Source organism: Monodon monoceros, unplaced genomic scaffold, assembly GCF_005190385.1.
Source record: "Monodon monoceros isolate NGI ecotype Baffin Bay Population unplaced genomic scaffold, NGI_Narwhal_1 Super_Scaffold_3, whole genome shotgun sequence".
Taxonomy (NCBI): domain Eukaryota; kingdom Metazoa; phylum Chordata; class Mammalia; order Artiodactyla; family Monodontidae; genus Monodon; species Monodon monoceros.
In genome coordinates this window covers 69,919,401-69,941,706 of record NW_021703780.1, presented here as the reverse complement: position 1 = coordinate 69,941,706, position 22,306 = coordinate 69,919,401, and the positions used below count along the sequence as shown (strand labels likewise).

At 36.9% G+C, this 22,306-nt stretch overlaps 1 protein-coding gene across 2 annotated transcripts in view; it reads left to right on the top strand.

Annotated features, from left to right (window-relative positions):
• The window catches only part of ERC2 (ELKS/RAB6-interacting/CAST family member 2), a 961,347-nt gene that overhangs the window by 309,508 nt on the left and 629,533 nt on the right, over positions 1 to 22,306 (top strand). For both annotated transcript variants that reach the window (XR_003796722.1, XM_029242971.1), the window contains exon 6: positions 6,983 to 7,150. Coding sequence is in view for 1 of the 2 variants with exons in the window: in XM_029242971.1 (XP_029098804.1) it covers positions 6,983 to 7,150 (168 nt within the window). In the remaining variant the exon portion in view is untranslated. The remainder of the gene's footprint in view (positions 1 to 6,982; positions 7,151 to 22,306) is intronic.

Below are 22,306 nucleotides of genomic sequence, written 5' to 3'. Positions count from 1 at the left end.
ACTGTGCTGTCACCTACAAGTGCATGTGATCTGGGGCTGTACCCCCTGAGAAGAGTGCCGACCGATCATGCTGATCCAACAGATTTAATTTTATAATTTTGTGTAATCCTAATCCTGATTTTCCCTCATTTTATTTATATTCTGTTCTTGTGTGAGAGAGATAAAGAGAGGGGTGGGGAGAGGACTTACTTTGTTCTGGCTAAAAATCATAGATTCATCATTTGTTAAATTATAAAGAAATAATGTATTTCATGGATTGCACAGACCTGAGCAGTGCCACCATCTGGTCCCACATACCCAAAGCATGTTGATAAATCTATCACAATTCTTTTGCAGTGAGCCTTTTAGCATACTCAGAATCCTTCTCAAGAATGACTTCTGGCCAGCCACTACCAAATCTTCAGATTTGGCAAGCAACATGAAACCTATTTGTCCCCCGATCTAGTCTGATGTCTCCCTGCAAATGGGGTTCCATATTGACCTTTCTAGTAAATGCTGCACCCTGAAAACTTCTGAAGATGGGAGGTCTCAGTTCTTTTTAAGCATGCCACTCTGTTCATGCTCAGTAGTTATTGTCAGTAGCTTGCTTCTTATTTAGCTAGTTTTAGTTGTTGAAAACAAAAATGCTGGATCAAATAGAGTTTAAAAACATACAATTTAAAATGTACTTATGAACTTTCAAGTTAGAAGGAATCTGAAGGGCCAAAATTAAGCCAAGGCAGGAGGCTGGAGTGATAAGCAGAGCACTGATCCTGTCTTCTTGTTGGCATTTGCTAGACAGGTGAACTTGAACTTTAGTTTTCACAGTCACAGGGACACTAAAGGAAAGTGACAGAAGCCTAAGTCTGCTCAAGATGAGGAGTCAAATAGGAATCCCACTACCACATAGAGCTGGGATCCCAGATACCTACACTCTTAGTGCAGGGATAAAGTAAAAGTAAACTCCCCACTCTATTCTCCTCCCCCTTAGACTAAGGGGTTCCAGGGAAAATTATTTATCTATCTATTTTAAAACTTTGAGCCAAGAGAAAGGTGAAAAAACTAGCTTTGAGAATCCATAACCACAGCTGGCTCTTACGCAGATGTGCAGTGTGAGGTGATCCCAAAACTTTAAGTATCGAATTTAGTTTAAAGGGGCCTTTGCTTGGTTGTGCCCCAGGTATTGGCAGAGACAAATGCTCTCAAGGACCACATGTTCACCTTAGACCTCAGTGGTTTTCTCCAGATAAAGTTCCAAAACATATGAGTAAAAAATATTAAAAAATTACAAAACCTGCAAGAAAGCAAGCCACCATAAGTGAAAGCCAGTAGAAAGAATAAACAGCAGAACCAGAAAGCAAGGACTTCAGAAATTGAAATTTTAAGGCAAACCCTCTGAAATAAATATGTTTAATATGTTTAAAATATAAAAGGAGTTGAAAATATGAATAAAGGGCAAGACCAAGCAAATTTAAAAAGAACCAAATAAAATGTCTAGAAATGGGAAAATATAAAAATGGAAATTTAAAAGTTTGATAAATAGGTTTAACTGCAGAGTGGTCATAGCAGAAGAGAAATTTAATAAACTAGAAAACAGGGCAGAAGAAATTAAATAAAAGATAAAAAGATGGAATACATGAAAGATAAGATACATAGAAGATAGAATAAGAAGCTGTAGCGCAAGTCTAATCTGAATTCTCCAGAGAAAGAGAGATGGAGTGTAGGGACAGTCACTATTCAGAAGCCATATTTGAAGAGATGAAAGCTGAGAATTTTCCAAAACTGATGACAGGTATCAGTCCACAAATTCAGGAATCTCAAAATACCCCAAATAGGATATAAATAAAATGAAATCTATTTGCATAAAAATAAAGCCATAAAATCTTAGAGGCAAAGAAAAAGTCTTAAAAAGCAAGACATTTGTCCAAAGGAGGTATATGAATGGGCTAATAAGTGTATGAAAAGATGTTTGATAGCATCTTAATAATTAGAGAAATCAAAACCATAATGAGATACCACTTCATACTCACTGGAATGGTAATAAGTAAAAAGACAGATAATAACAAGTGTTGATGAGAGTATGAAGAAATTAGAACTCTGGGGTTGCTAGTGGGGATACAAAATGGTATAGTCACTTTGGAAATCAGTTTAGAAATTCTTCAAAAAGCTAAACATATAGTTACCATGTGGCCTAGCAGTTCCACACCTATGTTTATACCCAAGAGAAATAAAAACACACAGACTTGCACATGAATGTTCTTACCAGCATTATTCATAATAGCCAAAACGTGGAAACAACCTAAGTGTCCACCATGAGATGAATGGATAGAAACAATATGACATCTTCATACAGTGAAATATATTCAGCCATAAAAAACAATGAAGTACTGATACTTGGTACAACATGGATGAATCTTGAAACGTGCTATGTGAAAAAAGCCAGTCACAAAGTACATATATTGTGAGAGTCCATTTATATGAAATTCCCAGAAAGGGCCAATCCATAGAGACAAAGTAGATTATTGGTTGCCTGGGACTTGGGCGTAGGGGGTGAGGAAAGGAGAGTGACTTCTAATAGTTAAAGTTTCATATTGAGATGATGAAAAGGTTCTAAAATTTGCTTATGATGATGGCTGCACAATTTTGTAAATATACTAAAAACAATCACCTGTATGCTTTAAGCAGGTGAATTGTATGGCATATAAATTATATTTCAATAAAGCTGTTAAAAAAAGGCAACTAGGGCTTCCCTGGTGGCGCAGTGGTTGAGAGTCCGCCTGCCGATGCAGGGGACACGGGTTCGTGCCCCGGTCCGGGAAGATCCCACATGCCATGGAGCGGCTAGGCCCGTGAGCCATGGCCGCTGAGCCTACGCATCCAGAGCCTGTGCTCCGCGACGGGAGAGGCCACAACAGTGAGAGGCCCGTGTACCGCAAAAAAATAAATGAATAAAAAAATAAAAATTCCCCATTACCTTTAAAGGAATGAATTTGGAGTTAGAGCTTGACTTCTTAATAGCGTCTGTTAGGCAGAAGGTGGAATAATATGCTCAATGTGCTGAGAGAACATATCTCTTAACCTAGAAAATTACTTTTAATAGTCAGCAACAATATTCATAAAAAAAAGAATAAAGTTGAGATATTTGTAGACCAAAATTGAGTTTGCCACCAAAGGAAATTTTAAATGATGCATTTCAGGCACGAGGAGATTCCTAAAGGAATATCTGAGGTGAAAGAATGAATAATGAACAAAGGTAGTGACAAATGTGGGGGTAAATCTAAACAAACATGGCCTGTAAAAAAAATGATGAGTGAAAAACAAAACAGGAAAGAGCTAAAATATATGATGACAATGTGAATGTCAAGACGATGGTGACTGGACTTAAAGTGTCTCAAGGTCCTTATATTATTCAGAAAGAAGATAAGCATAGATTGACTTCAGACTTAGATAAATGTAAGCCTGCTGTGATTTCTAGGGTAATACCCTAACAGTTAGAAATAAATAAAACAAACACATTAAATAAGTATAAAAGTATAACTTTTAAAAGAGTAGAGGCAAAAAAATAGAATGAGAAAAAAAGTCATTCAAAACAAGGCAAGAAAGAAAAGAGAAGAAATAGAAATGGTAGCATATACAGAAAGCACAAAGATGGTTGAAATAAATTCACGTGTATCCACAATGATAATGAATGCCCCACTAATTTTATAAGATAGGATAAAAGAATCTGGGTATGTGCTATTTACAAGAAACTTCTCCAATATAAGGTTAAAGATACACCGAAAATGAAAAAAACACACTGACCAAATACCAATCATAAGAAAGCTGTTGTAGACTTTGAGGCAAAGAAACCATTTGAGAGCTGAAAAATTTGCAGAGCTACAAGGAGGAATTGATTATTTCACCATTATAGTGGGTGGTTTTAACCCACTCTCAAGTAATCAACAGATGAATCACATTAGAAGATCAAAATACAGAAGACTTAAACTACCCAATTAAAAGTGTTATCAAATGTCATGCACATAATACAGAATATCACACCCAACAGTTGTTGGATCCATATTCTTTTCAAGCACATAGTAAACAGAGTACATTTATGATAACTGACCACATACTGTGCATTAAGCAAGATACACCAGATTTCAAATGATTAGTATAGAACAGGCCATGTTCTCTGTTCACAGAGCAAGTAAGAAATAAAAACCACAGAGATAACTAGGAAACATCTATATATTTGGAGATTAAGAAACAGCTAAATTATTCATGGGTCAAGAAATAAATCATAATGGAGATTGGAAAATATTTAAGACTGAACAATAATGTCAATACTACATATCAAACTAGGGAGAGTGAGCTAAAATGATACTGACAGGAAAATTTATGGTCTGAAGGCTTATACATGGAAAGAAAAAAGTATGAAAATTAGTGAGATTAGATTCCAACTTAAAGTTAGGAAGAGAAAATAGAATAAATCCAAGGAAAGTAGTAAGAAGAAAATAATTTAAAAAGGAGAGCAACAATTAATGAGATAGAAGATAAAAATGTTGGATGATCAACAGAACCAAAATTGGCTCTTTGAAGAGATTATTTAATGGGACATGCTTCTGCTGAGATTCATCAAGAAAAAGTAAAAATGAAGACTGTTAGGAACGAGAAAAAAGATAATCATAGATGCCATATGGTAGTTCTATTTGTAGTTTTTTAAGGAACCTCTATACTGTTCTCCATAGTGCCATAGATATCAAAAGATAAATGGGTTTTATGAAAACTTCCTGCCAATAAAGGTGAAAATTTAGCTGAAATGAAACAATTTTAAATGAAAAACAGTTTCTCAAAATTGATTCTCATAATTAGAAGTATGAATATTCCTATAATCATTAAAGATGGTTGAAGTAAGTAATGGTCTTTAGAGAAAGAAAACACCAGCTCTGGATAGTTTTTCTGCTGATTTCTAGTGAACATTAATGGGAAAAAATTAGTAATTTTACATAAACCATTTCAGAACACATTAAAAGAAGGAACACTCCCTACTTTATTTGGAAGGCTAAATTGATACTAAAATCTGACAAGGAAAGCTACGAGATAGGAAAAGTACAAATCAATCTTACCCATAAACATAGAAAAGATTCTGATAAAATATTAGCAAGGTGAATCCAGTAACATATAAAAAAATACTGCATCATGATGAAGTGAAATTGTTCCTAGTAATGCAAAGGGAGAGTAATATTTTTAAAATCCATTAATATAATTATAACATATTAAAGGTGAAAAATGTGATAAATCATGAGATGCAGAAAAATGTTTGATAATATTAAACATTCCTTAATGATTAAAAAAAACAACTCTTGGCAAAGTTGTAATAAAAGGGAACTTTCTAAAACTTAAGAGTACCTATAAAAAGCTAAAGCAAACATCGAAGTTAATGATGAAACATTGAAATTCTTCCCTTTAAGACCAAGAACAAGACAGAGGAGCCACAATTTCCACCAGGCCTCTCTGTCTTTCTCAATGGCTTGACCATGGGCTGGTATGGGCTTCCTCACAGCCTGGTGGTCGCAGGTTGGTTGGACTTCTGTCTTGGTGGTTGGCTTCCAGTGGGAGGAAGCTGAAGTTGCCAGTCCTCCTACAGGCTAGGGCTAGAACAGGCATATGACACATGCTGCATTTAGCTGGTTGAAGCAAGTCACAGTCCAGCCCAGGTTCAAGAGGGTGGTGAATAGACTCCTCCTCTAGTTGTGAGGAGCGGCATGTGTGTACAAGTAGGAGGAAATTGGTGACATTCATTTTTGGAGATCATCGACCACAACTCCTACGAGACTGGCAAAAATGTGAAAGGCCAGTGACATATGATATTGTCAAAGGCATGGAGTGATTGATACATTTACACACTGCTTGTGACCATGAAAATTAGTATAACTGCTTTAGAAAACACTTTGGTGTTATCTGGTGAAGTTGAAGATGTGCATACTATGTGGTCCAGCAATTTAACACCTAGGTTATTTTTACTAAGTGTACCAGATGGTATGTATAAGAATGTTTAGAATAGCACTTTTTGTAATAGCAGAAAGCCCTGGAAGCAAACCCAAATGTATATCAACAGCAGAATAGACAAATTTTAATGAAGTCTTACAATGGAATACTGTACTTCATTGAAAATGAACAAATCACACATACAATAACTTGATATAATCTCCAGGACGTAAGATTGAGTAGAAAAAAGCAAAGTGCTAAAAAAAATACACAGTGCAAATAAAGTTAAAAACCATGTAAAACTAAATAGTGTATTATTTACAGATGTAATAAATATATGGTGAGCCTGAAAGACAAGCAAGAAAAGGACAAACACAAAATTTAGGGTGGTAGCTATTTCCAAAGTGGGAGAGAAGGAGATAGAAATGGGTTGGGATATGGGTAATTCTAATGATCCTTTTGGTGAATTGAATGATGGATGTTTCTTGTATTATTTTTCTATGTTATATGTATTTTATGTTCGTGTCTTTTTAGTGTTTAATGTGAGAAAAAAAAACCCTCAATGCTTACTTTTTTTGGGGTGAGGATTCTTTTCTGTCAAATGATGCCCTTGAATGATCATTTCCATTGTGGAGTAGCAGAGAAGGTCCAGGTTCTGTCTTGGGTAATTACCTTTGTCAGCTCCCTGTTGACACTTCTGAGGACTATGGTCAGTAGACTTTGTGGTTTCTTGGATGAGTTGTAGGTTTGACCAGGAAGCCTTCATTCCACTGTAAAGCTTGGTTCTCAGTGGTGTGGAAGGTAGAAGGCAGGCTGTTGACCTTACCTTTCCTATTTTCTACTCTGAGTCACCTTTAAAGAGCCTCCCCAGACCCCTAAGACTGAGTGACTCTCAAGCCATATTTTTAAGCAAACTCATGGTCTGCCTTGTTGGATGAATGATCACTGGTTCTTGGAAATTAAGAGAATTCAGTAGTTCTCAAATGTAAAGAGTAGGAGCTGCGGCTCTAATTTTTTGTAATTTCATTTTTCACAGATTGATCAGCTGAAGCAGGAGCTTTCAAAGAAGGAGTCAGAACTTCTTGCCTTACAAACAAAGCTTGAAACTCTTAGCAATCAGAATTCAGATTGCAAGCAACACATTGAAGTGCTTAAAGAGTCGCTTACTGCCAAAGAACAGAGGGCTGCCATCCTTCAGACCGAGGTAAGGCGCTGTTTCAGGACTTTGGGCAGCAGACATTGAGTTGATAGAAAATATCCTATCTGAACAGCTTTCTTTTCAAGATCCCTTATCCAAATCCTTGGGGCCAGATACATCTTGGATATCAGATATATTGGGGATTTGGGAAAGGTCAGATCCATTGCAAGTATCATAGATTGTATAACACTCCCAATGGGGTTGCAGCAACATCGCATAAGCAAACATATGGATATTTCTGCAGAAAAAAATTTTCTTACACTAAAGTAGAGTAAATAAAGACTATATAAGGAGGCTTCTGTTGGTTCGTGTTAGGTTGTGCCACCAAAGGAGTTTGCTTCACACTTGGATTTTTTTTTTTTCATTTTTCAGAGTTTTTTCGCAGTTGGGAACCATAGATAAATGATTGGATCTGAAACGGTTTCATTTTATCAAAAATCATAAAAGTGTCAGGGTGTCATCTACCTTACTTTACTGTGTATCTGTGTAGGCCCCCCTCCTGGCACCCTTGGGTTTCTCACATCCTAAGCAGTATCCTCAATTTTCAAGATTCTTTTACCCATTGAAGAAAGCTGATATTGTGTTAGTTTCTTAAATGAAATGTGGTTTGTTATTTCTTATTCATACTAAGAGAAAAAACGCAAATACATGTTGCTATCCTATTTTCTTGCTTCTCATTGGATTATATCTCATTGCTAAGAAATGCAAAATACAAGCTAGTTATTATGTAAATGAAACAGTTGCCAGAAAATAAATTATTAAATGGGGCCAGTAGCAAAGAATGCAGTGAATCTCCCTGATCTTTGTGTTGAGGCAGTGTGTTACGTGGATTACTTTAGGAGAAGGCAGTCTAATTGAGTTGCATGTTCTCTCTTGTGTTCTTGGAGCCATGTCTTTGCATGTTTACATTTTTGGGTCTGTGGGTAGGTTTGGATTTTCTGTAGGAGTTAATGGGGCCATGCCAGTTAGTAGGTCTGTGCCCTCAGTCAAGGTGCAGGACAATGTCCAGAGGAGAAAGGAAACAAGTTCCAGGTTGGATAGGTCTTGGCATGGACCTGATAGGTCTATGCACTTGATTGGCCAATAGGCAGTTAATTGATTGCTTCGAATCAAAACTGTCATTTTGGCTTCAATGATGTAGATATTTTACATTTAAGAAATATCATTTTCAGTTGTGTATAGTTCCATTGTGAATGTAGAAGCATGGATATTTTATTTTTTAAGACATAACTGCAAACTATGCCATAAATTGGAGGTTGGCTTGTATTTCCTTTGAGGAGGCAGCAGTGAATAGTATCTAGAACTGTGCTAATACTGTCGCCACTAGGCACATGTGGCTATTCAAATTTAGATTAATTAAAATTCGGCTAAATTTAAAATGGAGCTTCTTAGTCACACTAGCCACATTTCATGTATTTAGTAGTCACATGTGGCTAGAGACTAGTGTATGGGACAGCACAACTATAGACCATTTTTACCATGTTGGACTTGTCTAGAATATGGGTGGAAAGCTATGGCTTGTTGGGACAAATCCTGCCCTCTGCCTGCTTTGGTAAATAAAGTTTTATTAAAATTTTAATATTTAAACTTATTTAACTTTAAACTTATTTAACGTTAAACTTATTTAATGTTAAATAAGTTAACTTTAAAGTTAAATTTATTTAACTTGATGGTTACACCCTTTCATCTATGTGTTGTCTTTGGCTGCTTTTGTGCTACCAAAGCAGGATTTAGTAGCAACAGAGACTGTAAGGCTGAAAAGCTGAAACTATTTACTCTCTGGCCCTTTACAGAAAAAGTTTGCCACCCATGGCATTGTAATTTCCTGGGAAGAGGCTTGAGTGGGCATTGGAATGCCTGGCTTGTCCTTTCTCTAACAGGCTTACTCTGAACAGGGCCAAATTTGCTGACCTCCATTCTAGAGCCCAAGTTGTTCTTCAAAGTGGTCATTCACACTGCAACAGATTGTACTCACAGCTGTCTTAAGTTGGCAATAATACCAGCATTACTAATAAAGTTACTGTAATTGTGTTGCTGTGTATTGGGTAGAAGGAAATTTGAGAAGCAAGGCAGTCTGCTGAGGTATTGCCCAAACAGGTAGTCAGGCTTCTTGATAGTTTCTCTTCAGAAGGAGAGAATGAGAAAAGTCAGCTCGGAGAAGCTTACTACCTCTCCCTTGTACTGATGAGTGTTGTATTCTGTGGCCTCTTTCCCTTTTCTTATTCTTTCCCCTGTTTTTTACCTCTCTCGCATTAATGTAGTCCAAATTAGACCTGTACATATTTCATGAAAAAGACTGAGGTGACATTATGTGGATAGCTTCCATCCCACGTTCAATAATTAAAATGACCCAATAAAGAGACAGCACTTTGAAGTAGAAAAAATTACTCTCCATGTGCAGAGAAGGTGAGATGATTCTTTGCTTTTCTGCTTTGAAGTTGGGATTGTGAGATTAATGATTTTATCAGCTGGAAATATCCAAGGAATTTTCTTTTCCTTTTTTTTCTTCTTTTAAAATCTTTGTAAATGGAAGTGAAGAGAGTTATCTAATGATATCCATCTCACAGAGGAAGCAATTTAGGTTGAAATTAGCTCTAATTGTTGGATCATAGGCAAGGGATTTTTGGCAGCAGGGTAAAATACACTGAAGTGATTTTCCTGCTTCTTGGAAAAACAGGGAAATAAGAGTCTCCCCACCTAATGTGGGTTAGTGGGTGAGTATTCAGTAGGTAAGATATGTTATGTTTCATCGTGCCCTGCAATGAAAGAACTGAATTTACGTTCATGTGAAAGATACCGTTTTCATCCTTAGAAGAGGTTACATGTGATAGCTCCCTCCAATTAGATCCCTGAGTCATTGCTGAACGTTCTTGCTAAAACAGAAGAGGACTCTCTCTAGAACGGAAAGAGCCCTACTGGTTTCTCTGGAAAATCTGTGCCATCAACTATCTTTGGCAACTCTTTTAGAATATGTTAAAAATGACAGATGTCACTGACTCAACGGTTAATCTCTGCAAGGAAGGCTTTTGCCACCACAGAATTTGCGTTTGGGAGGTAGTAGGTTGAAGGCTGGGATGAGAGGGGAGGCAAGTTGTCTGGGTTTGTGGCTATGTGGCTTGGCTCCTGGGTAGGTTTGTTTTAACTTGTACAGATGCCCAGATGCTCTTTGACATGTGTGCAATAAATCAATGGAATAATAATTACACACACACACACATACAGACACCACATAGCTCTTAACATAACATTTTACTTTTTAAAATAGCTTCAAAGGACCGTAAGGCCAAGTATCTTATTTTGCTACTTCCCTTGATGTTTCCCACGTACCAATTTACCCTTATCCACCAACACATTAATTTCATGTGAGTAGAGATAATAATAAATAGACTTCAGCACCTTGACTTTTATGGATTTCAATGAATTACCAGCATATCCAGAAATCAGAAAGAAGAAAGGCCTAGCTATTACTTTATCATCTGAAGTAAAATGTGATATGAAAAACACAGCATTTAGAAGTGGGAGATGTGTGGACATGCCTTAGCCTCACCATTTAATCACTATGACGTGAACAAGACTTATATTTCTGAACCTCCATGTCTTGATCTGTAAAGCAGCAGTCATTGTACCAGCCTGATGCATCTGTATGAAATGTGCTTTGATTCTACTAAAGGGTTTTAGCTATAAATTGTGTTGATTATTATCATTGTGGTGATTGTTATTACTATTGTATATCAGGATGTTTGGGGAATACTCTACCTCACTTCTTACGGGTCTACCTTTGTGGGACTCCTTTGAATTTTTGGTGTCTGCTTTTACTGAGCTCAGACTTTTATATTTCAACTGAGTCACTTTTTTATGCCCTAGAATGATGCAGAGAAATGAAGATACTATGAAAGTGCCATCTATTTTGTTCTAGCTCCAACTTAAAAGATTGCTTTCTGTTTTCTTGCGAGTACACTTTGCCCCAGCCCAGCGTGATTTCTGAACTGCCAGGCATGACATCTCTTTTGCATCTTTTTTTGTATTCTGGAAGATATGTTATGTGACAGTGGTATATGATGCTGCTTTTATAATCATTTCTGTTCCAAATAGGTTAGGGAAACATTCTACTTGTAAGAAAAAACACTTGACAACATGTTAATTAAAGAATGTAGGGGTTTTGTGTTCATGAAGGCGAGAGGCAACACATGCAGGTTAGGTTAGTGGCAGCTCCATAGTAAGGGTCCAGAACATTTTTCGTTTTGCTTTTTAAATGTAATCAATATAAGAAAATCTCATGTGATCTATTGGCTCAGTTCCCAGAAAATTCACCTTGGCACATACATACTTATATTCATGTGCAATAACGTATATACTCTCAGGTAGTTTACAGATACCCTGAAGCATTTCCAAGAGTTTCACATTAAAGATCCTTGCCCTATAGATTTCATGCATTTTTCATTCAACATATATTTTTTAAATGACTACTATGTGCCAGATATGGTTCCTGCCTTCATCCAGTCAACATTATATTGGGTATGTGGATGTATGATAGGGAACTGATCACAGTACCATAAACACTCAGTGAGTTCATTATCACTGGTTAGTAATAATTCCACACAAGGTCTTAATTGGACTTCATCTTTCTTTGGTTGTTTAAAGGCAGATAAGTAAAGGGAAGAAAGAAGATAGAACTAAATGTTTAGCTCTTTTGAGGACTAGAGTATGCAAGCTGTATGAAACGTCTATTTAGGGACTTCCCTGGTGGTGCAATAGTTAAGAATCTGCCTACCAATGCAGGGGACACGGTTTTGAGCCCTGGTCCGGGAAGATCCCACATGCCGTGGAGCAACTAAGCCCGGGCGCCACAACTACTGAGCCTGAGCTCTAGAGCCCATGAGCCACAACTACTGAGCCTGTGTGCCACAACTACTGAGGCCCACGCACCTAGAGCCCGTGCTCCGCAACAAGAGAAGCCACCACAATGAGAAGCCCGTGCACCGCAACGAAGAGTAGCCCCCGCTCACCACAACTAGAGAAAGCCTGCGCACAGCAGCAAAGACCCAACGCAGCCGAAAATAAATTAATGTTAAAAAAAAAAGGTCTATTTATACCTCTTATAATTTAAGGCTAATATTGCTAAGGTGATTACTCTGATAATGTTAAGATTTTATGTTTTGATTAAAACTGATCCTAAAAAAAAAAAAGAAAAAAAGAAAACTGATCCTCTTTTGAGCCTACATTCAAGCAACCTGGCTTTCCTTGAGAAAGGGAATGGTATTTATAGGCTTACAGATTATTTCAGGAGTTACTGCATCTAGTTAGAAATGCTTCAGTCAGCTATACTTTAGGTAGACCCTTCCCTCAACTTGTCTAAACAAGCAAGGTATCATTTGATAATATTTTATTGAGCATCTATGATGTGCAAGGTGCTGGACAAGGTGGGACCCATAATCTCAGAAGCTGTTGGTTTTGGACTTATTAATTTAATTTTATTGCTCAAATTTCTACTGAGCACAAGACATGGCAGCTATATTGATTTCCAGGAAGTGTGGCTAAGTGTTTTCTATGCAATACATTATGTTAAACTTTGCTTACAACTTGTGAATTTGGTATTGTTGACCGTTTTTTTTTAAGACAAGGAAATAGAGGTTCAGAGAGGATGTGTATCTTGCTCAAGGTCACAGAACAGTGAGTAACAGGGCTTGGGTTCTCAAGTTCTAAACTCTTAACTAGAAATCTAGCACTTTCCATAAGAGTCCCAGTGGCTGAGGGCTTTCTTTGTGTCAAAAAGCTGACATACATTATCTCATTTAATCTTCATGGCAAAGGTTATGGCAGGTTTTATAGTTCTTTCTTAACAGGGAGGTTCACTAGGGATTCAAGAATGCTTACTAGGTACAACCCTCTACTGGCTATGAAGAGGGATAAGAATGAATAACTCTGAGATGTAAATTCTTACAGTAACATTGTGGCTATAACAGTGGCACTGTGGCCATAGTAATGAAGGATGTCACCTAAAGTTTAGGGAGGGTACCATTTTTCATGAAGACTAGAATTCTAGTATATTAAGAAGAATTTATTGTATAATATTTAGTTTTTATTTCTTTAAAGATGTTTGTGATATGTATATATATACATATTCAAACACGCATGCACCCTTTGTAGAAAAAAAGTAAAAGAATGGACAGCAGTATCTTACTGTGTTTTCTTTTTATGTTAGACTCAGGTGATCTTTAAATGGCGTATGATACACATGCTGTACATTTGTAATGTAAAAATTAAATGCATTTTTAACAGAACTGATGGCGATCACTTCTTCAGGGAGGTTGTGCAAGGTACTGGTGGAGGAGGCGGTGTTTTCTGAGCCTGTGGCAGCATTTTTTGTTCCTCTGAGTCATGGATGATTCAGTGTGATAACACAACTAGAAAACAGAGTTGGGCTGTCAGTTTTCAAGATGAATCATAAATCCAAGCTTTTGACGATGAAAATGTTGTTGTCACATGGAGAAAAAGAACAAGTTTTATGAGTCCTTCCTTGTTTCTTGGTTTGTTTCTCATTGAGATGGGCCCTCTACCCCACTTCATGGTGAGGCCGGGATTCTTGGATATAAAAAGTCACCCTGACAAGGAGTCAGGAACGCTTTGTGACCTCCAGGGGCTGCGGGACTAGATGCATTCACATAGGGCTTTGCAAACTATTCAGATACTTAAGGAACTACTCTTTCTTCTGAACTCACACATGTTGAGCAAAGGAGTTTTTTAAATGACTGGAAATAATATTTGCCACAATACATAAGGTAGGATTTACAAGGAGTTTTCCTTTACTTTAAAACAATAATTTCAGTTTTCCTTTTTACCTCTTGCTTCGGTTGACTGGCAAGCAGTAAAGTCCTTTTTAATCACTTTATTCCAGCCTTCAAAGGATAATATTTAAAGTGTCCTTTTTTTTTTTAAATTTATTTTTGGCTGCATTGGGTTTTCGTTGCTGCGTGCGGGCTTTCTCTAGTTGCTGTGAGCGGGGGCTGCTCTTCATTATGGTGCATGGGCTTCTCATTGTGGTGGCTTCTCTTGTTGTGGAGCATGGGCTCTAGGTGCACAGGCTTCAGTAGTTGTGGCACATGGGCTCAGTAGTTGTGGCTTGTGGGCTCTAGAGCACAGGCTCAGTAGTTGTAGCGCACGGGCTTAGTTGCTCTGCGGCACGTGGGGTCCTCCCGGACCAGGGCTCGAACCCGTGTCCCCTGCATTGGCAAGTGGATTCTCAACCACGGCACCACCAGGGAAGCCCCCAAACCAACTTTTAAGACTGTCAGAACACCCCAGTGCCAAATCAGGGTGCATTGTATCACTTAAGACTTGCAAGGAGTGTCTTTAAAATTAATAAATTAAGGGGGTTGGTGAAAAAATATACAAAACAAAATCCCGGTGTCACTTGTAGTTTTCCATTCTAATCCCATCATTGGCTTCACATTTTAAAATGTTTTTATTTAACCTTTCCTGGGAAAGGCATCATTGGAAATTTTTATTGATAACACTCTTAACTGCAAGAAAAAGACATAAACCTGCAAAGCTGTAACTATCATGGTGGCCACAATTGGGAGGTCTGCAAAACAGTTTATTACCAGTAGAAAAAAAAGTCTTGAGAAACACAGTCGTTATAGGGGTCACCACCTCTGCTACGTGCATTTTATTTTTATCCCTTTTCATTTTGAGGGTATGTACGATGGCAGTGCCAGACTGCACACTTTCCCCTCTCCTAATGTCTGTGGGCTTTGTTTTGATTCTCTCTTTATTAATGATGTGAAAACTTTGGGGTCACATAAAAATGAGCCAGGGTCAGGCTTTGTGGGCCCCAGAATGCTGAAAATGTCCTGGTATCTAGCTAGTGAAGACATCGTTTAAAGGGGCCAGGCTTTACTTCCTGAGATTTTCTAGCTGTTTTGCAGATTTTAGATAATCGGGTGAACTTTGCAAGGCAGCTTCATACTCTTGCTTTCCTAAGGTAAAACATGAAAGACATGTGGTGGAGGAATTAAAATGTGTTATGGCTGTTGGCTGCAATGGGTTTTTTTGGCCTATTAAGGATGGTACAGGTAGCTGTAGACATTATTTTATTCCATAGGGCCAGAGTCTAGTGCTTTTGTTGTTATTATTGTTGTTCAGGCTTTCATAAAATGCCATTTTTTTTTTAAAGGGCTTCAGATGCTTGGCTTATTTATGTATGTATGTATGTATGTATGTATGGTTGTGTTGGGTCTTCATTTCTGTGCGAGGGCTTTCTCTAGTTGTGGCAAGCGGGGGCCACCCTTCATCGCGGTGCGCGGGCCTCTCAACTATCGCGGCCTCTCTTGTTGCGGAGCACAGGCTCCAGACGTGCAGACTCAGTAGTTGTGGCTCAGGGGCCTAGTTGCTCCGCGGCATGCGGGGTCTTCCCAGACCAGGGCTCGAACCCGTGTCCCCTGCATTAGCAGGCAGACTCTCAACCACTGCGCCACCAGGGAAGCCCCAGAAAATGCCATATTTCACACCTTTTTAGTATAAAATTGCTTTTGACTTCATAAACACAGGTGTTCAGTTTGAATCTTAATGAACTGTGAAATAGGTAGATGTCTAAAAGGAAATTCTATAAATTGTGAACATGGCTCTGTCAGCACACTAAATGGATTAGGAAAATTCATTGTCTGCCGTGTAACTGAACACCAGTGTGATGCATGGACAGGAGTTAGTCCTGAAAAGCCAATAAAATGGAGGGAAAAAATAGTGCCTAGGAGATGTTGATTGTCTGGGTTCCCCCACCACAAATGAATGCTGGTGCAGAAGGACTCGGAAATCAGAATGGCTATTCCGAGGACAGCCAAGAAGGAATACATATGAACAGACAACACAGAATTTATAGAGTAAAACCACAAACACCTTATTTTCCATTGTACTAAAATAATGATATTTTACAGTACTCATTTTATATGTAATTCTGCTTTCAATTTTATATTGTTTCCGCAGCTCAAATCTCATTATAAGTGTTCCAACAAAAATCGCTTTTTAATCAAAAACTTTCCAATCCTTAGCCCATTGTCAACTTATTTTGAGGAACTTATTTTTCTAGTGAAACAAAAGAATTTGGCCCTTCTTTGTGAGCTCGTTGGGATATTATTTGACCTGTGTAGCTAAACATGTAATTAAGATAACTGATTCATTTTAATTTCTACATTAAATCCCTTCATAATCTGTTTGCATTGTTTTGGGGTGTAGAGATATGGAGTCAGAGCCCTTCATATTCTTTGAAAGAAAAGAAGTAGATCATTAGTGCTTTTGTTTGGTTTTACTTCTGTTTGCAAAAGACATTGGCTATACTATATTAAGCTGCAATTGAAAGAGACAACATCCAATTAGCTAGTCATCCATGAGAGAGTGCATGTCCATGGTATGTGTTACTTACCATGGTTTGCAGGAAAAAAAGAATATATTTCGGTCACGTCTGTGGGAAGCTGGCTTGCCACTTTAGAAAAGGAGATGACAGAATTTAGGAGGAGGGAAATTCAACAAAACTCTCACTGACCTCCAAGCTCACAGTCTTTCTTTTTTTTTTTTCTGTATGAATTTTATGGAAAACAGAATTTATTAAGTACTTCCATTCAGTTTTTTCCTTTTGGGGAGCACTATTTGGAAATAACCAGTGTACATTGTGATTATGTTCTCCCTGACACTGGACCACATTTGTAATACTTACTTCCATTCCTCTGGAAAAAGTCTAACATTTACTGTGGTTGGGTTTCTTTATGTGTATATTTACATATCAAACCAAAATGAAAAGAGTGCAGTTAAATTGCAGGGCTTCTGCAAGAATCTTTTACCCATTTTCATATGAACTTTATTCTGTTTAAATTAAATACAGATATTTATTCCACACAGACATGTACTTCCCTCTGCTTATTTAAAAAAAAAAAAAGGGAGAGAGAATACAACTTGAGGTAATAAGTTGTGATGATGAGGATCATTTTAACCCTATAGCAGTTTGTTTTTGTGGCCAGCATTTCTTTCTTGAAGTGTGTGAAATTTATTTTCTTGCATTTATTTTTTATTTTATCTTTAAAATTTCAACGTGAGTGATTTATTAAGCCCTTGTTATTATAACAGAATGATGTTTGGCCTCTAAAATACTACTTGGCAGTTGTTAATTTGAAATTGGACAGATGGTAAGTTCTGTCATTAAGATCTGGTCAAATGTGAAGGAAAAAAGAAGATCCAGCTCCTCATTTACTGAGTGTGACTGCTTAGCGTAGTGCCAGCGAAGCTGGTTGTCAGAGGGTTGGTTCTCTCTATAGTGATGACCACCTTTGACAGCTCTTCTGAGAGCAGTTGAGGACAAAGGGAAATGCACGTCTAGGAGAACTGCTTGGGACTGCCAGATATCTAGACCTTAGGATTTGTCAACTCTTTCAACCTCCCTCCCACCCAAAGTTAAAAAGTACATTTGCAGAAAGATGTACATGAGTTTTAAAGATTTAATTTGGAAAAATTGAATCATATTTGCTCTTTGCTGTGTGTGTGTGTGTGTGTGTGTGTTAGAAGAGACAGCACTAAGGTATGGAAGCTAGGTATACAGCATCATTTTGGTAACCTTTGTTGGATCTCCAGTAGATTAAATAAACCTACTAAATAAAGTACTCACTGTGTGTTAGGCGTAGTGCTAGGTGCCAGGAATACAGAAATAAATAAGAGATAAATGTTGCCAATATTACACTCATAATATGATTATTGAAAAATGTTTAAGAATTGTTTGTAGTTCTTTTTCTCCCTGAGTATCCACTAGGATTGACTCATGGAAAATTCGATCTAGTGGACTGTTGGTTACTTATCAGAGCAACCCCATAGAAACTTTGGGTATATAACAGGGCCTCTGAGTAAGCTCATGAAAGCAACTAACCAGAAAGAGAACTTATTTCAATGCTTGGAGCCCTTTTCATTTACAGATCTTTAAATTTTCAAGTGTCACTTTCTTGGATAAAGTCTCTAATACAGGTTGTATAGGACACAAAAACAGAATCTTATTCCTCAGGGACATTGTGGCCTAGCTGGGGTTTTCACTACTGTGCTGCATGCGCTTGAGTATTTATTTTAACCCTTTGTTAACCTAATATTTATATAGAAGGAAAACTTCATCACAGTATAAATTTCTTGAAGAAAAGGATCTTTTGGCTTATTCACTGGAGTATATGAGCTCTGAGAGCAGTGCCTAGCACAATATAGGAATTCCAAAAATATTTGTTGAATCTGTTGTTGATCTTTGGTATCATTGGAGATATAGTGGGAGAATTAGATGAGATATTGTATCATGGTAGCAATGGAAATATCCATTCTTAGGTGATGCTTTAATGTTAGTATTATGAGAAAACATGGATTAACCCTTCTGTAACTTAGTTATGGGGAAAACTTTCCTAACTGGATCAAGATCTGGTAGCAATAATATATAGGATTGATAAGTTTGATGATATCAAATAAAGAATTTTTACAGGGCAAAAATTATCATAGATAGAGTAAAAGGCAGATAATTTGGGCAATATACTTGCTAGTTATGCTGCAGAAAGAGGATTTATAAAATTTTTTTCTTTTTTGTAAAGTTTTTAAAAACAACCCTAAGCGCCAACAACCTATAGAACCAAAGGGCCAACAACCCTATAGAATAATGGGCTTGATATATAGATAATACATAGAAAAATAAATGTGAATGGTGCTTGATTTATGATGCTCAACCTGATACACGATCAGAGAAATGCATATTAAAACTACATTGAAAAATAATTTTTTTATTTATTAGATTAGCAAAACTTCAAAGATTTGAAATGTATGCTATTTATTGGTGGGGAAAAATTAGCCCTATAATAACATTGCTGTTAGGAATGCAAAGTGGTATATCCCCTTTCAGAGGGGAATTTGGCAACATCTAGCAAATTATACAAGTTTGCCTCTGACTCAGCAATCCTAATTCTAGGAATGGATTCCAAAGAAATACAAAATCTCCAAGATTTTTTGTTACAACACCATCTGTAATAGTAAAAGACTAGAAACAACCAACACATCTGCCAGGATGGGACTTACTGAATAAATCACTGTGATCTACAAATGGATTACTATGTAGCTGTGTAAAAGATGAAGCATGTATATACTGATACGGAGTGACCTCTAGGATAATCTGGTTAAATGAAAAATAAAAAGAGGGTGGTGAAAAGTGTTTAGGGCATGCTAGTGTTTACCTAAGAGATTGAGGGAATGCAAATATATATGTATGAATGTACATATTTGTTTATATTGTAAAGAAAATGATGGACAAACCATAATATTAAAAGACAAGTGGTTTTTTTTTTTTTTGGTAATAGAAGGAGTGAACATGGAGAGAACCTAGACTTCTTTGAATATAGTTTGTTTTATAGATTTGACTTTGGAACCATGTAAGTATTTTACGTAATTATGAATCAAAATTAAATCCAAAAAGGCAATCTCTAAAAAGTTAAAGTGAAACAAATGAACCTCTCTGTGTATCTGAGTGGTGTTATAACCACACTGAGAGGATCTATTCCAAGTGACTATAAAATATGTATTTTGAGAGTATATCATAGTGGGATATAGTCAGGAGAAAAAAACCTGCATAGAATCTTAAACTCTTTTCAGTGATTATATTATTGGTTGTAGTTATGGATATTATTTATTCTAAGACAGGTGTGTGTTGAAGAATGTGGTAAAATAAATGAGTGTTTCTGTTGGTGTCAGTAAGAGCTTGGATTTTCAAAACTTGGGAGAAAGAAGATACAAATGCAAGATTGATGAAGTTAAGTAAAAATACCGTAGTCTTATGTATATTTTAAAAAATCTATATCAATATATCTATATCTGTAACTATGTATCTATCAATATCTATTATATCCTAGCTGTGTCGCTGGAAAGTCCTAGAAACAAGAGCCAGTCTCTGGTAGTGATAGCTATTCCTAGTGTCACATTTGCTGTTTTCTCACTAAAGGCCTTTGTAGAAATGGATAAGTCTATGTCTGGAGGCAGGAAATGATGACATCTTGTCATTCCAGAAAGTAGGGAAGCTATCAAAGATTGATAGGACATGTCAAAAGGGCTCAAGAGCAAATTAAAAAAAAAATGTGCCCACTGAACAAAGAATTTGAGCATTAATAGCCCAGAAAATACGCTTCATTCAATCCATGAGTTCAGAATGAGAACTATTTAAAAAAACTGGGTTTTTTTGGGTAGATTCTAGGGAGCATTTGAAACTAGTAAATAAAGGGAAAGAAATGAGCATTCATCGTAACTCTTTTGTATAAATTGTACCTCGGGGTAGCAAAGAGTCGACGCAGAGAAGATTCTCTTTGTAGAAGTATTCCAGCTAATAAATGACTCTCACCATTTTGCAACCTCTAATGATTTAATGGATCTGGGGATTGAGCTTTAATGGATGCCGTATCAAATATTACACGTTTCCTGATAGAGGTATGCTCTGTTGCCAATGAGGTAGGCTTGCCAGAAAAATCAAACCTGAGTCTTACTGGAAATACAGAGGACAGAGAGGAAGTTGGCAAACAACCCCAAGGAGTGCAGTGAGGAAGCTCCCCACCATGGGAATACTCTTGCAGGATAGACGACTCCGTGGTGTTTTTGTTTGTTTTTTGTTTTTTAACACAACAACAATAGTTTTCAAGGAAGAGGAGAGAGAAAGGTAGAGAGGGAAACCATGGATTAAAAAACTTGAGACCTATGAACCAATTATAATGTATGAACCTTATTTGGATCCTGATTCAAATAAGCAAAATGGTAAAATTGTGAGCCAACTAGGGGAATTTGAAGGTTGAACTGATGATAGTAAGGAATCATTGGTAAATTCTTCTTGGGTGTGATGATAGAATTTTTTAAAATATAGACTCCTTATCTTTTCAAGTTACATACTAAAATATTTACAGATGAAATGGTATAATACCTGGGATTTGATTTGAAATAATCAGGGGCCTGGGGAGGGAAAGATAAAACAAGTGTAGCCATTAGTGGATACTTGTTGAAGTGGGAAATGAGTACATGGAGATTCATTATATTATTTTCTGTACTTTTGTATGTTTGATATTTACGTAAGAAAACATTGAAAACAAAATAAAAATAAACGTCAGTGACTTGCATAGGCTCTTTGAATTTCATTCCCAGTGACATGAAGATGCCACAAGATGTCTCCCATCTACCTATCTTGGGACTTTATGTTCTCATTTATACAGATGCTGTTGCAGCTAAATTATTCTAAATTCGTTGGTGACCTTGAAGATGATTTCAGACCTTTTATCGAATCAACCAAAGTATACTCTTCAGAGGGAAAAAGTCTTGTTTTAACCTTTTGTAGTTTTTCTAAGTCTTTGTTTTTATGAGAGTGTAATTTGGATGTAAAAGACCTAGAAGAAAGCATTGGGAAATCTGATAGGGAAGCTGAATCAGTTGGGCTTTTTATGTTGAAGTTTTTCGAAATCTTTTTTCAATCTAACCAGTCCCTGTAAGACTTTGCAGCTGGCTGTCAGGGACCTGCTGATGACTCACTTCATTTAGGCAGGGTCAGTCCTTGATAACTTCCTTGGAAATGGCTTGGGCTGCCAGGCACAGACCACGGCCACATGATTTTTGCTTGACATCATTTCTTTTACCCACAATGATGGGTATCAGTCATCAGAGGATCTAATTTCTATTTTACTCTCAGTCTAGAAGTTTAGAAGACTTTCTTTTGCCTGCTTGGATTCTTCAGTTAATCTTACAATCAGGCTGTTTTCCGATTAGTAAAACAGAAGTCTGACTCAAGGAATCCTAGATATTTATCTTACATATTTAAGAAAGAGAAAGTATATAAAAGATGAAATACAGGTAGTAAAACCTTGTTAATTTTATTCTTTCTCCATGCTGATTTTTTTGGAATCTTCTTGGATACTACAAAAGGAGAAGCACTTTCAATATTGACTTGCTAGAGTGTGCCAGTGTGTTTTGTAAATTGACTTTATCTAAATCCCAGTCTAGAAGAAGTAAGCCAGTTTTCTCTAGTCTTTTTCTAGAAAGTGAATTTTAAAGTAATACCACATGTTGGATGAAATACAATAGAGTTAAGATCATTATCAAGATATCTTAATGTACTTAAAAACATTATTGACAAACACAGAA